The following is a 14275-nucleotide window of genomic DNA, read 5'->3' on the forward strand; positions in this document are numbered from 1 at the left end:
CCCAGTGTTGTCAAACTTAACAAAAAATATTCCATCCGAATTGAGAAAAATACCGTCGAACTGGGGCTTGTTCGAGATCAACCAATTAGATTAATAATATATATTATATATCTTAAGTCAAGATCCGTTTTTAAATAAACAAAAATGCCTTAAAGCTCGCAATAATAATATACGCCACGTTTATTAAAGTCAAATTTCAAAAACACGCAAACGTAGAGGACAATAACAATGGTAAGGAACAGGATAAACTTACGGAATATTTCCAAAACACTGGGATAACGGGATACACCTGCTGTTATTTATATATTTATCTTTGGCAGTATTCAATTTAGTGGACTTTATGGTCTCCAGGGGTATGTCTTCAAATTTAAGTAAGAGTAAATTCGTTTAAGCCACTTTAGGATAAACGTCATATAAATAGTAGTATTGGTGTATGTATGAAGGTAGTTAATTAATTCTTAATAAATTGACCTAAATTCGCCTAAAAAAATTAAATATTGCTAATAGCTTTATCAAATAAGTGTCTTTGGGGAATTTTTATAATTTTTGTTCATTCTCTTCATATCTAATGATATTTGGGTAAAATTAACCCTTTCAACATATCAAAGCTATTCCCATCAGGCTGAACAGTTTCTATGGTTCCAGATGGTAATTTGACTTGTAAAAATCCAAAATCATCGATTCCAACAATTTCGGCTTCTTTTTCTTGTTCGTTTTGGAGGCAAATCTTGACGGTTTGACCGCTGTAATCAGAAATATTTAAAACGTTATACTTAAAAACAATGAAAATCATAATTTACCTGTGTAGCCAGAGTGAATAGTATAAGGCATAAAAACTATTAAAGTCACCATTTTGTACTTCGCCCAAGAGTCTTTCGATTTCATTAAATATCATGGCCATTAATATTTCATATTTAATTAAGGGTAACTTGTTGTTCGGGGCTCGTGTATTGTGTTCCCGTATCAAATCATTAATGCAAACAGTTGGTTTTGAATTGTTTAAATTAATTCCGCTACCGATATTGACGATAGCTTGGGAGCCTTGTAATGTGGTGTTGATAACGAGTCCGCCAATTTTCTGGTTTCCATTTGCGTATATGTCATTTGGCCACTTTAGGCAAATATCTAGTACCTATAAATACAAATTAACAAAATTATCACCAATCACAGAATATTTAAAAATCACCGCAAAAAAACTTAAATTATTAAAAATTTCAAAATGTTAAAACGATATCGATTTTAATGGGAGCAATATTTGTTTATATTACATAATTACATATATGAGCTAATACCTAACTTACCTTTTTTCTACCTAAAAACTTTGTTGCTTCAGGTATGAACTTTTAAACTTATTTTACTACTTAACAATTAAAGAAGGCTAAAACATTTAGTTTTCTGTTGGATGCTTTTGGGGTCCCCTTAACAAAGAATAAAAATACCTTGCAGTATTTTCGAAATGGTGGTTTTTAGTACATTTTGATGACCCGTGCTCCGGTTGGCCGTCCACGGCCACACTGGCTAAATGCGCTGCACTTGGTGTAGAGAAATTTCAACAACAGGCGAAGAAATTGTAGAATTATCGCATTTTCGCGTTTTTTTTTAGCTGTCTCGAATTACGGGAGTGAGTTTAAGTCGGAGCAGAAGCTTTAAACGTCAAGGTCACCGGAAGAGGGCCACAATGCGGAGCGGAGTCCCGGACACTGGTGCCATCGAATCGTCGAGCCCCCGTGAGGGCGTTTGAAAAAATCAATCGGACTTCACTCAGCCGCGATCGAGCAGGATGAGCAGCAACAACAACGCCCCCGCATCCGCCCATGACTCCGCCTCCAGCAATGCTAACGATCCCGTTATGGGTTCGCTGTCCGTGGCCAGCAATCTGGTCATCATTCAGGACATGATTGATCTCACGGCCAACCATCTGGAGGGCCTGCGCACGCAGTGCGCTACAAGCTTGACACTGACGCAGCAGGAAATTCGCTGCCTGGAGTCAAAACTAGTGCGCTACTTCTCCGAGCTGCTGCTGGCCAAGATGCGGCTGTACGAGCGGATCCCGCCTAACGAGCTGCTGCCCCCCACCACTGGCAACGAGCTGCGGCAGTGGCTCCGGGTGGTGGGCCTCAGCCAAGAGACCCTCACCGCCTGCCTCAGCCGCCTGACCACGCTCGAGCAGAGCCTGCGCCTCAGCGACGAGGAGATCCGCCAGCTCCTCACCGACAGTCCTAGTCAGCAGGAGGAGGAGGAGTTGCGCCGCTTGACTAGGGCCATGCAGAACCTGAGAAAGTGTATGGAGTCGTTGGAGAGCGGCACTGCAGCCAGCAACAATGACCCAGAGCAGTGGCACTGGGACTCCTGGGACAGGCCTATCCACATTCACCGCGGTAGCGTGGGAAACATAGGTCTAGGTCAAAACTCGACCGCCTCACCGAGAGCTAATCATCGTCAGCATGGAATCAAAGGGAAGAGCAACATTATGGCTAACTCCAGGAGTGGGCGTCAGTCGCCCACAGCGACAGAGGATCTGAACAGCGCGCAGGGTTCCCAACTGACCCTTACTCTAACGCCCTCGCCGCCCAACTCGCCCTTTACGCCTTCCAGCGGGTTGAGCAGCAGCTTCAATGGAACCCCGCAGAGAAGTCGCGGAACGCCGCCACCCGCCAGAAAGCACCAGACCCTGCTGAACCAGAGCCTAGTGCAAGTAGACGGCGAGCAGACAGCCCGCAATCGTTTGCCCACTGATCCCAGCCCCGATAGCCATAGCTCTGCCAGCTCGGACATCTTTGTTGACGCAAATACGAATGCCAGCTCCGGAGGAAGTTCCTCCCATGTGCTCAAGGTGCCGTGCTCCCCAGGCGTGGGTCACGTGGGCATGGGCCACGCCATTAAGCATCGCTTTAGCAAGGTCCTTGGCTTTATGGCCACCTGCACGCTATGCCAAAAACAGGTCTACTCCCGCTGGCTAAAGTGCACCGACTGCAAATACATCAGCCACAAGGGATGCGCCCCACATGTGCCGCCATCCTGCGGACTGCCGCGGGAGTATGTGGACGAGTTTCGGCACATCAAGGAGCAGGGGGATACGCAAGTCTGCCCCATATGCATGGCGCAGCCAAGGGATCACCGCTTGTGAAAAAGAACACCCTGTGCAAGCCTGCACTGCATCAGCAACACGACAGCAGCTCGCCGAGCTCCAGCTGCACCAGCTCCACGCCGAGCAGCCCCGCGCTGTTTCCCCAAAGAGAGCGCGACCTGGACCAGGCCGGAAGCTATGGCGGCAGCAGCTCCAGCGCAAATCTTGTGCCCACGCCATCGCTCAGCAAGCACCAGCAGAGTCAATTCAACTTCCCCAATGTGACCGTGACGAGCAGTGGCGGGAGCGCAGGAGACACGCTCATCTCCAACGAACCAGTGCCGGAGCAATTTCCCCCAGCGACCATCACTGCCAACGGTGGCCTCGTCGACAGCCTGGTTAGCAGCTCCAACGGGCACATGAGCTCCCTGATCGGGAGCCAATCGTCGAATGCGTCCAGTGCCGCTACCGTGACGGGCAGCCTGGTCAACAGCACAACCACCACCAGCACTTGCAGCTTCTTTCCGCGCAAGTTGAGCACGGCCGGGGTGGATAAGAGGACGCCCTTCACCAGCGAGTACACGGACACCCACAAGTCGAACGACAGCGACAAGACGGTCTCCTTGTCCGGAAGCGCCAGCACGGACTCTGACAGGACGCCCGTTCGAGTGGATTCGACGGAGGACGGAGACTCGGGGCAGTGGCGGCAGAACTCGATTTCGCTGAAGGAATGGGACATTCCCTACGGCGATCTGCGCCTACTCGAGCGGATCGGACAGGGGCGCTTCGGCACCGTGCACAGAGCCTTGTGGCACGGAGATGTGGCGGTAAAGCTGCTCAACGAGGACTACCTGCAGGACGAGCACATGCTGGAGACCTTTCGCAGCGAGGTGGCCAACTTTAAGAAGACGCGACACGAAAACCTGGTCCTGTTCATGGGAGCCTGCATGAATCCGCCGTATCTGGCCATCGTGACCTCGCTGTGCAAGGGCAACACCCTGTACACGTATATTCACCAGCGTCGGGAGAAGTTCGCCATGAACAGGACACTCCTGATTGCCCAGCAGATCGCACAGGGCATGGGCTACCTGCACGCGAGGGAGATCATCCACAAGGATCTGCGCACCAAGAACATTTTCATCGAGAATGGAAAAGTGATCATCACGGACTTCGGGCTGTTCAGCTCCACCAAGCTGCTGTACTGTGATATGGGCCTGGGCGTGCCCCACAACTGGTTGTGCTACCTGGCGCCGGAGCTGATCCGGGCGCTGCAACCGGAAAAGCCGCGGGGCGAATGCTTGGAGTTCACCCCCTACTCGGACGTCTACTCCTTTGGAACAGTGTGGTACGAACTGATTTGCGGTGAGTTCACGTTCAAGAAGCAGCCTGCGGAGTCGATTATCTGGCAGGTAGGTCGAGGCATGAAGCAATCCCTGGCCAACCTCCAGTCCGGACGAGATGTCAAGGACCTGCTGATGCTGTGCTGGACGTACGAGAAAGAGCACAGACCGCAGTTTGCGCAACTGCTGCAGCTGCTGGAGCACCTGCCCAAGAAGCGGCTGGCGCGAAGTCCCTCCCATCCAGTCAACCTCTCCCGGTCCGCGGAGTGCGTGTTCTGAGGGAGCTACCTGGGCTACCTGGTCACTGTTACTGTCTAACATAAAACACGACCGCTTGACTGAGCTAGACGACAGCTTCTTCCCATGCAGTAACTCTCCTAGGCAATGTTCCAGCGTAGATTGTAAATATTTAAAAGTAACTACCAAATTATAGCAAACGATTTTAAACTAAATTATGTACGCATGTATCGGGTGCAATCCAAACAAAGGCAAAACAAATGTTAACTCGAAAAAGACAAATGGTTTAAATGTTAAAGAGCAGAAGCAAACTGAGGAGGCGTAGGCATATACAAAACAAACAAGCACTGTGGCAAATATTAATGTAAACGTTAATCAGGTGAGCAATTTCTAAATTGTTAATTATGTGTAAGAAAAGCTCTATATATGTATATACAGGCGTGTATATGAGGGATTAGTGTTTAAATAAATATATATTGTGAATTATGTATGGTCAAATGTATATAGTAAATGGACTTTAAATGAGAAATCAAGCGAAACGTCAAATAAACTTATTACCACAGCCAAAATAGCAACCATTGTTTGAACTTTGTTAAAATGTTTGCCACAGCAGACACCTAAAACACGCTTTTAATTTTGGCAAATCAGTAATCACACATTAAAGACAGTACGTAAAAAAAAAATCGTAATAAAACCCTATTCTATTGATGCCCTTTTTACCTAGACAAGCGTGCATGTTGCTCTCTAAATTGAAATTATATTCACTTACGAAATTAATAATACATTAAGTGCTCACTCACCCCATACAGTTCATGACCACGCAAAGAATTGACAATAGCCGCCCCAATTATATGCTGCATAAGAGGCAACCGAGAGCCCAAAGCCGAGTCCATGGCCAAGTGGAGTTGTAGCGAAAACATGGCACAACCCAGAGGACTGAGCCACTGAAAGGGAACGACGGAATCGTAGCTTTAATATTTGGAATCTTGAGATTCTCTTAATATGTACCTGGTTATTGCTGCGGCCGACTCCACTAGTCTGTTGCACGGGAAGCACAGCCAGGCCATCGATAAGCTCCAGGTTGTTGATGACATGCATGGAACTGCTTACCACAGGTGCATAGATGACCAGCCGTCCAATGTGCTCAGTTTTAAGAAGCTACAGAGAAGGGGATGTATGTTAATGACAACCTATTAACTAAAGTCGGTTGGCGCGCACATCAAAGTATTCTACGGTAGAGAAATCGTCCGGACAGGAATGTATCAGTATGGGCAGGACATTGTTGTTTGCCACTGGAGGTTTGTCGTCCTTGCCACAGAACTTCAGCGTCAGCTTGGGCGTGGCTATGACGTTGTCGGGGCCGCTGCAACGCAGGCGCAGCTTCTCCAGGAGCTCAAACTTGGTCTTGATTAAAAACAAAAACAATTTGTTAAGTTAGAAACCGAACACAGCTTCCTACTCACCTCATGACGGCCGAGGAAATAGGCGTGCTGATAGACCACTCCGGGCTGCGACTGATCGACACCCTCTCTACCCTGGACCTGTACGTCCAAGTACTTCCTTAGCAGATCCGAAAAAATCTCGAGGCGAGTACCTTCGTTTTGCTTTAGAATGCCGTACTTAATCTCGTCCGATTCAAACTCGCTGGGATTCATTTCCAAATGAACCTATTATGCAGAGTTAACAATAAATTGATCTAAAAGCCAACTTAAAAACAGACTGACCTGCGAGAAGACCGCCTTTCCTCCACTCTGCAGGCTTTTGGCCAACATCAAGCTGGGCGTGTTCCAGGTTTCTTCGGTGCCCAGCACCTGGACATCCAGTTTGTGGTTGTGGCCGGCCAGATCTTTCAGTTCCATGGACCTTGGACATACTAGAGCTCTGAGCAGCGTTTCGTTTTGTTTTTGTTTTTTGAATTTTTGTTTTTGGTTTTCGTTTTGGTTAATGGTAGGTAGGATTATAATAGTGATAGCACACCAAGTAAAGCACACACAGATAAATATTTGTAGATGTGGAAGGGCAGAAAAAGAAGCGTTCACGCAGACAGGAAAGGTAATATGGCGATAAGTAGGATATACATTTCAAGCGGAGAAAAATATTAAAAGAAAATTCCCAGTTAATATTAACAATAAATAAGATAATAAAATTTTAAAGAATACATGAATTTAATTATTTGGTTATTTGGATTAAAAGACACACGGAATTAAATAGAAAGGAAGCCATATTCTCAGGAAAAGCGGCCAAATTTAGCATGAGACATTTAGGAGATAAAATGAGAATTTAAATTAGTCAAAATCGATTTAATATAAAGGTTAAGGTAAAATATTTTATTGTCAAGAGTTAGCTGTCAGAAATAGGCCTTGCAAAATAAGCAATTTTAGTTGTGTAACAATTTTGCAATCCCTTTCACCACTTTTTCAGTCGCTTCCAAATGTGCATTCGGCTATACTTTTTTTTGGGACTATAAGGTGTATAAAGCATGCAACATAGAGGATACAAGTACACGGTTTAGTCAGTTAATGGTTATTGCTCAATAAAATAGATTCGCAAGGTTAGCAATGTGTTTGGGAGGCTGTCAGTCTGCTGCTTTTCGGTGTGGTCGAGAAACAGGATTTACTTACGGTTTGCGGGAATGCGACTTAGTGGACTCCTCACTGTCCGTGGAGAAGTGCTTCTTCACTGGCGACGGCTGGTAGCAGAAGATGTGGTGCATCATCTTGACGCGCTGCCACTTGTCATAAGAAAACTGAACCAATTCGTGCTCTCGAACCTAAAAAACATAAAAAATTAATCATCGAACTAACTTGACTGTAAATTAAATTTCTCAGTAATATTACAGAGCTTTTGTTTCTTTTAAACCCCAGAAAATTCGTACCTCTGCTGTGCGGTAATTGGGCAGAATGAAGTGCAGTATATCCGAGCAGAGACTTAGCACCTTGCCGCCCTGCAGGAAATAGTCTACCAGAATCTGGCCTATTCCTGGCGCCACCGATCCGCAGACAACAAGCAGAGCTGTTTGCTCCGTCCAATACTTTTGGGCGGCCTGCTGAGGCATCAGAGGATAGATGGTGTACACATTCCGCTCCAGCAACTGCTGAAGAGTGGCCAGGGTGGATTCCCGGGCACTGGCGCTGTCCGAGTACACCAAAACGTTGAGGGGCTTGCTCTCTTGCAAGCTATCCTTATTCCGCTGCAGCACAGGACGCGCAGAAGGTGCAGTGCCAGATGGTGGAGGCGAATTTAAAGGTTTCGCGATCTCGAAGGATTTACTTGGTTTTTTTGGCTCAGCCGATTCTGTAGCAGGCTCGCTCACTTTACTGAGATTAGATGGCTTAGCCAGTGGAGCAGCCTTTATGGGCGATACGCTTTCCGCTTTCCCAGTCTTCTGCAGCTGCGCCGCCTGGGCAGCCGCTAGCTTCTCCAGTTCACTTGGCTTGGAATCACCTTTGGTTGGCGTTGACTTTGAGTCCTCCTTGGATTTAGTTGACTTGCTTTCGCTTTTAGCGGGAGTGGCATTTGACTCGCTCTTGGCAGGAGTGCTTTTCGCTTCGCTCTTAGCAGGAGTGGCTTTCGCCTTGTTTTTGTCGGGAGAAGGTTTGGCCTCAGCTTTCGGGACGTTTTCAGCATTTTTTGCAGGAGACAAAGATGCCTTGTTGGTGGGTTCCACCACAGCCACCGCCTTGGCCACCGGTTCCACAGCCTGGCGATGCTCATGGGCAATGAGATCTGGCTTGGACCTTCCCTCCGAGCGGTTTTTTTGGTACTCAAACTCAGTGGCTTGATGGGCCAGCACACCGACCGCTCGCAGATCCTCCAGATGCTTTCGCCAGCCATCTTTGTCCAGGCCGACGGAGGTGCGGGACTGCCGCTTTAGGTGATTGGCCAGCAGCTCAAAAGGTTGTGGATTACCTTCCCGCCGAACCGCTAGGATCAAGGAAAAAGTTCATTAGTATAAACTCAAACAAGTGTGGGGGAACGGGAGCGATTTCAGGTCCAGCTTACACTCAATCCGCAATAGTGGCAGCTGATCGTTAATGCATAAATTATTTCGCAAGAATGTCGTTATCAAAAGTTGCGTGAAGTGCTCGACGTCTGTCTCGATGAGCACCGCCAGGTGGGAGTCTATTTTCCATGCTATTAGCTTACCGTAATCTTCCAGCTGATTCATGGGCAGCCGACATGCGAACAGAAGAAAGAGGAATGAAAGGATGACCTTGGTTAGCAGATATATGACGGTAGCTCTATATATGTACATACATATATCGATTCAACTATGTATGTGTGTATCTTAGAAAGGCTACAAATGGGACCGCACGCACCCACCAGGAGTGCAGCAAGTTTATACCGAAAATTGATTACCCTAACTTGTTGACTAAATAGATCACTATTAAAAGTAACAGTAAGGGTTTGTATTTTTTTATGCTTAGTGCCCACTGTCCACCCTCTTTAAAAGCGTTAAAGAATAAAAAGTAAACCCTAAGTTTAAGGAAAAGTATAAATAAAATCTTTATAAATCCCGTTGATATTTTCAAGGATGGCGTAATGTTCCTGGCCAGTCGTTTAAAACTGGTCCTCCCAAACTCACCCTCACGGCAGTGGTGTCCTCGCAACTGGGCCGCTGCAGGGGCTCCACTTGGGCCTCCAGGAGCAGCTGCATCCGCTGTTCGTCCTGCGCGGACAGCGAGACCCGCTGCTTGGGCTGGCTGTCGGCCTCCGTAGGCGTGGTCACCGGCGTCACGGTGTCAGCGGCATAGGAGAAGGGCAGCAAGCTGGGCGCCGGTGGGAAGCTGATCCATGGCGTGATGTTGAGCGCCTGCAGTGGACGAAGGCAACAGCCCCGCTGGTTGCCATGCAGCCACAGGATGTCCGTGACCTTGGCCGCATTGCGGTTGCCACATAGCTCCGAGCTGGCCAGGGCGGGATCTGCGTGTAAGCAAAGAAAACAGTACACTGCAGTGCCTTTTAAAGCCTCCTGCGCGGGATCCACTCACCAAATCCGTCATCGCTGCCCGCCTGAAGTGCATAGAATGCGATACTCGAGGGCTGCGCCAAGTGCTCAGCGATCTTGGAGCAGGCCTTTTGAATGCGCCAGGATTGCAGGACGGTGGCACTCACGTAATACAGGGTCAACATCTTGGAAAATTAATATTCTATGTGGGGCTTTTTTAGGGTTCAGGTATCAACGCTAATTCACAAGTTACATATTGGTGGGGAACCAAAATCAATGGCGGTTTCGTAATTTGCCTTGGACTTATCGGTTGCTATGGCCAAAAGGAGCGCTTCCTGGCACGCCGTTTTCTGCCAGTTGACACACTTTTTGCATTCCCTGCCCACTAACTTTTATTGTTGATTACTGCATTGCACTCCAACTGGACGAAGCTTTATCCGCAAATTATTCCGATAAGAAAGCGCGGCAGGCGTTTACAGTGCTGACCACTTAGCGATAGCTGTTGTTTGGCCAGAACTGTCGCTTTTTCAGTATTTGTTATGGTTTCAAATAGAGATTTAATTTCTTATAATCTTAACCTAATATTACGGCATGGTTTTCTCGGGAAGTGGTAAATATTAATTCCATTGATCAGAGATGCCTAATGTATTACGCGTGACACCAAGCACCAAGTATCACGAGCGCATCACTACTGCTTGGTATTTTTTAGAACATTTTCGTCACACGCCGCTTTGGACTGTTTTCAATTTGCAATTGCAATTTTTACAAGCAAATAAGCCTTTTCCATCGGACTCAAGCCGGTCTAGTGGCCACAAAGGCGGCATGCTGTTAGGAGAATACGACACGACCCGGCGACTTCTGTTTATTGTGGCCGTTCTGCTGATCGTCCTGTATGCGAAAACGTACCTGCTCCCCGGCGTGGATCTAGACTACGACTAGAGGATTAAAGAAGTGAGCAGCAATGACGGACCGGCGGGTATCGTACTTTTACAACGCCGACGTGGGCAACTTCCACTATGGGGCCGGGCATCCAATGAAACCGCAGCGCCTGGCGGTCACCCACAGTCTGGTGATGAACTATGGGCTCCACAAGAAGATGAAGATCTACAGGCCGTACAAGTAAGCATTCGGAGAGAAGAAACTTTTAAACCTCTTATACTCCTAATCCCTTTGTAGAGCCAGTGCCCAGGACATGCTCCGGTTTCACAGCGACGAGTACATCGCCTACCTTCAGCAGGTGACTCCACAAAACATCCAGTGCAATTGTAAGCATTAAATATACCGCCTACCTCCATCCTAAAGTTCATGAATGGCTTTGAATTAATCTAATCACCATGTTATTTTTCAGCCGTGGCCTATACGAAATACCTGGCGCATTTCAGTGTAGGCGAAGACTGCCCCGTGTTTGACGGACTCTTCGACTTCTGTGCGATGTACACGGGTGCCTCGCTGGAGGGAGCCCAGAAGCTCAACCACAACCACAGCGACATCTGCATCAACTGGTCGGGGGGACTGCATCACGCGAAGAAATTTGAGGCGAGTGGCTTCTGCTACGTGAACGATATCGTGATCGGCATCCTGGAGCTGCTGAAGTACCACCCTCGGGTGCTCTACATTGACATCGACGTGCACCACGGCGACGGAGTGCAGGAGGCCTTCTACCTCACGGATCGAGTAATGACGGCCTCGTTCCACAAGTACGGCAACTACTTCTTTCCAGGCACTGGAGACATGTACGAAATCGGCGCAGAGTCGGGTCGATACTATAGTGTGAATGTGCCGCTTAAGGAAGGCATCGATGACCAGAGCTACTTCCAGGTGTTCAAGCCCATCATCTCGGCCATTATGGACTTCTACAGGCCAACCGCTATTGTCCTGCAGTGTGGAGCGGACTCCCTGGCCGGGGACCGACTTGGTTGCTTCTCCCTGAGCACAAAGGGGCATGGCGAGTGTGTGAAGTTCGTGAAGGAGCTGAACGTACCCACACTGGTCGTGGGAGGCGGTGGCTACACCTTGCGCAACGTTGCTCGCTGCTGGACACATGAAACCTCGCTGCTGGTGGACCAGGAAATTGATAACGATCTCCCTGCTACCGAGTACTATGATTTTTTTGCCCCCGACTTCACCCTTCATCCTGAGATTAACTCACGCCAGGACAATGCCAACTCCAAGCAGTATCTTGAACTAATCGTGAAGCACGTTTATGAAAACCTTAAGATGTGCCAGCACTCGCCAAGCGTCCAAATGGTGCAGACTCCGCCGGATGTGGATTTGGAGGAGCTTCGCAACATCCGAGACGAGGCGGCTGACCCCGACGTGCGGATGACCGCGGCCGACGAAGACAAGATGGTTGACGCCAAGAACGAGTTCTACGACGGCGATCAGGACCAAGACAAGCCCGATTCGGCGGAGAGTTAGTAACATATTAGTTAAAGTAGTGTAAGGATCTGTGTTAAGTGTAAGCAGTTGTAAGGGCAGCTAGGGATCACTCAGTGGGAGGAATTACTTAAATAATTACGATACCTTAAACAGAATGATGATTGATTGGGAGTCATGGTAGCACACAGTTGGTTTTAAAATCGACAGACGACACACGTTTATTTGAGATGAATAATGGTACTTATTAGGATTACTTTAGTGGTATATTGCTCGGATCGCCGGAAGATCACCAGCCGGTTGTGGTGTTGGCCAGTCGTCGCATTCGCCGCGTGTTGCGGTCCTGGTCGCGTATCTTCTTCTCCATCTCGGCGTCGGTGAGCGTTTCTAGGAACGGGGCCCAGGCGTCGGCGTCGCTCGGATTCCGGAAGGGCACATCAATCGTTGAAAGCGGCGCCTCGCTGAATGCGTAGGTGCGACAGTGCCAGGACAGTTGGCCGCGAATGCTGTAGGCAATGGCCGTGACAAACTCACCACCCAGTCCCAGTTCCGCGCACAGCTTAATGGCGAACTCCTCCGGGTTGTTGTTCTTCTCGGACATGTCCCACTCGACCTGATCGACGAGCGAGGTGTTGCCCACGTGAATGTTTAGCTTCACAATCACGCGCTGATCGCAGCTCTCCTCGAGAATGGGTGGATCGTTGGGAAAGGCCTCGATCTGCTGTCGGATGGCCTGCGCGATGGCCGGCACAAAGGGCAGGGGATTGAGGTCCAGGTCGTCGCAAAGCACCTCCGCGAACTGCTCGGGAGTGATCATGCTCTCGTTCTTGTTCCAGGTGAAGGTGTCGCGCAGCTTCTGGCCCTCCAGCTCCATATCCAGGCGGATTGGCACCAGACACTCCTTTTGCGCCGCATTCTCCAGACTGGCTGTGGGATCCGTGTCATCGAAACACATGGGGAATGTGCGCACCTTTTTCGTGTGCACTCGGTTACGGTTAATGGGCGTGGCCTGCGGCACTGCGTCCAGATGGCTGGAGTTTGGCATCGTGGGCACATACTGCGGCTGCTTCTTGGACTTGCTTTCCCGCGGCACGGGAGTGTCAGAGGTGTTGACAGAGACGGCTCGGTACCTAGAACGACGTTTCATGGTTGAAATGAGTCTCTTTAGTGATTGCAAAAACAGCACTCAAAATGTAACCTGGTTTTCTGTCAAACCTATCGAATGAATTGTAGAAAACGCCCAAGTAGGCTAGTTCAACGTAATAATAAATTTGAACTTCTAAAAAGTTAGCCAAAGCAATCATGGCATCTTTTTAAACACTTATAAAAGAAAACGAAAATTGCAGCTTTACTAGCTTTAAAATGTTCTAAAACTTCACATATTTAAGCAAATGCGGTTAAACTAAGAAGTGACGTTTAAAAAAGGAATATTTCAGCAATAATATAAATAAAACATTTGACTAGAACAAGCCTTGTATCCATATAACTTTCAAATCCTAGTTAGATGCGAATAAGACTAGAGGAATAAATATCCCTTTTTATGAAAGCTAATAAATGTTGATTTTTGAACTTGAGCTTATTTTGAGAAGTAATGACCAAATATATTTATTTTTCAACTGGTATAGTTAACTGCGAATCTACGTAAAATACATTTCCTCTTTCCACTCACTTTTCATCGTTGCCGGCCATGATGTCGTCCACCTCCACTGCACGGAGCAGGGAGACTGAGCTGGCCAGGATGTGGGAGCTCAGACCGGACTCTGCCAGTCGCTTGCGCTCCTCGTTGGATAGCACGATGCGGGTCATGCCCGGATACTTCTTGTACAGGATGCCGCGAAAGTGGCGCATGTAGTTGCCCACCTCGGAGCCCACGTAGTAGTACTCGCCGCCTTCCTCTAGCTGGAAGGCCACCGGCTTGTCGCCGTACGTCTGCAGAGCCATGATGGATCTGTCTGCCTCCTTGGGGTTTTAGCTAGCGGATTCTCTGCAAGATTCCTTGATAATATTCTGCAACTCAAATTTTCTTGCCGCATACACAAACACAGGCATGGACATGGCGTCTATCGCGGAGGTGTTGGAAAATACGCGAGCGCCACCTACGCAATTTAGTGATGCTCAAAAAAAAAGCTAGACAGACAGTTTAAAAGTATTTTTTTTTGTTCTTCAGAATATAATTTGCGGGATTTAGGGTAAGAAAAATCAATGCTAAGGACTCCACAGAGTCATTTTTAAGAATAAAAAAGTAACATAAACGTATATATTTAAAATATATTTATCTGAACAAATAAAATGTAATGCAATTTTCAG

General features: G+C 47.9%; 5 protein-coding genes across 8 annotated transcripts; 3 read left to right on the forward strand and 2 right to left on the reverse strand.

Annotated features, from left to right (window-relative positions):
• Window positions 1–156: 156 nt before the first annotated feature.
• Window positions 157–10128, reverse strand: LOC108090171 (biotin--protein ligase). 4 transcript variants are annotated; one of them, XM_017188745.2, is made up of 12 exons: window positions 9636–10128; window positions 9230–9567; window positions 8791–8803; window positions 7520–8568; window positions 7266–7414; window positions 6369–6525; window positions 6108–6311; window positions 5863–6048; window positions 5653–5802; window positions 5445–5588; window positions 801–1132; window positions 157–743 (listed from the first exon to the last, which is right to left on the reverse strand). In XM_017188745.2, exons 1-12 carry the CDS (start codon window positions 9775–9777, stop codon window positions 566–568), a joined length of 3042 nt encoding a protein of 1013 aa, XP_017044234.1. In that variant the 5' UTR covers window positions 9778–10128; the 3' UTR covers window positions 157–565. The 4 variants fall into 4 exon arrangements, with proteins under 4 accessions (XP_017044234.1, XP_017044232.1, XP_017044235.1 ...); XM_017188743.2 differs by having other exon boundaries at window positions 8647–8803; XM_017188746.2 differs by having other exon boundaries at window positions 6369–6507; window positions 9636–10126.
• Window positions 1506–5213, forward strand: LOC108090172 (kinase suppressor of Ras 2). The gene is given in 2 exon segments (XM_017188748.2): window positions 1506–3065; window positions 3068–5213. Coding segments are annotated over 2 exon segments (2904 nt in total). The 5' UTR covers window positions 1506–1780; the 3' UTR covers window positions 4687–5213.
• Window positions 10129–10310: 182 nt separating the features above from the next.
• Window positions 10311–10531, forward strand: LOC108090126. The gene has a single exon (XM_017188658.2). It carries the CDS (start codon window positions 10415–10417, stop codon window positions 10529–10531), a length of 117 nt encoding a protein of 38 aa, XP_017044147.1. The 5' UTR covers window positions 10311–10414.
• Window positions 10532–10553: 22 nt separating this feature from the next.
• On the forward strand, window positions 10554–12126 carry LOC108090120 (histone deacetylase 3). The gene is made up of 3 exons (XM_017188651.2): window positions 10554–10711; window positions 10769–10857; window positions 10941–12126. Exons 1-3 carry the CDS (start codon window positions 10554–10556, stop codon window positions 12008–12010), a joined length of 1317 nt encoding a protein of 438 aa, XP_017044140.1. The 3' UTR covers window positions 12011–12126.
• A 33-nt stretch (window positions 12127–12159) lies between these two features.
• LOC108090122 (SWI/SNF-related matrix-associated actin-dependent regulator of chromatin subfamily B member 1) lies at window positions 12160–14049 on the reverse strand. The gene is made up of 2 exons (XM_017188653.2): window positions 13638–14049; window positions 12160–13098 (listed from the first exon to the last, which is right to left on the reverse strand). The coding sequence occupies exons 1-2, from the start codon at window positions 13907–13909 to the stop codon at window positions 12258–12260; spliced, it is 1113 nt and encodes a 370-aa protein (XP_017044142.1). The 5' UTR covers window positions 13910–14049; the 3' UTR covers window positions 12160–12257.
• Window positions 14050–14275: the final 226 nt, after the last annotated feature.

This window comes from Drosophila ficusphila, unplaced genomic scaffold (genome assembly GCF_018152265.1).
Source record: "Drosophila ficusphila isolate 14025-0441.05 unplaced genomic scaffold, ASM1815226v1 contig_791, whole genome shotgun sequence".
NCBI lineage: Eukaryota > Metazoa > Arthropoda > Insecta > Diptera > Drosophilidae > Drosophila > Drosophila ficusphila.

Bases quoted from the DNA above. Each gene is read 5' to 3' on its own strand.
- LOC108090120 (XM_017188651.2), top strand. From the start codon at position 10,554: ATGACGGACCGGCGGGTATCGTACTTTTACAACGCCGACGTGGGCAAC. The intron at 10,712-10,768 runs GTAAGCATTCGG...ATCCCTTTGTAG, and splicing joins AAGATCTACAGGCCGTACAA to AGCCAGTGCCCAGGACATGC. The intron at 10,858-10,940 runs GTAAGCATTAAA...GTTATTTTTCAG, and splicing joins ACAAAACATCCAGTGCAATT to CCGTGGCCTATACGAAATAC.
- LOC108090171 (XM_017188743.2), bottom strand. From the start codon at position 9,777: ATGTTGACCCTGTATTACGTGAGTGCCACCGTCCTGCAATCCTGGCGC. The intron at 6,526-7,265 runs GTAAGTAAATCC...AACGCTGCTCAG, and splicing joins AAGTCGCATTCCCGCAAACC to AGCTCTAGTATGTCCAAGGT. The intron at 1,133-5,444 runs GTGAGTGAGCAC...TTGTATTTATAG, and splicing joins GTGGTCATGAACTGTATGGG to GTACTAGATATTTGCCTAAA.
- LOC108090126 (XM_017188658.2), top strand. From the start codon at position 10,415: ATGCTGTTAGGAGAATACGACACGACCCGGCGACTTCTGTTTATTGTG.
- LOC108090122 (XM_017188653.2), bottom strand. From the start codon at position 13,909: ATGGCTCTGCAGACGTACGGCGACAAGCCGGTGGCCTTCCAGCTAGAG. The intron at 13,099-13,637 runs GTGAGTGGAAAG...ACGTCGTTCTAG, and splicing joins ATGGCCGGCAACGATGAAAA to GTACCGAGCCGTCTCTGTCA.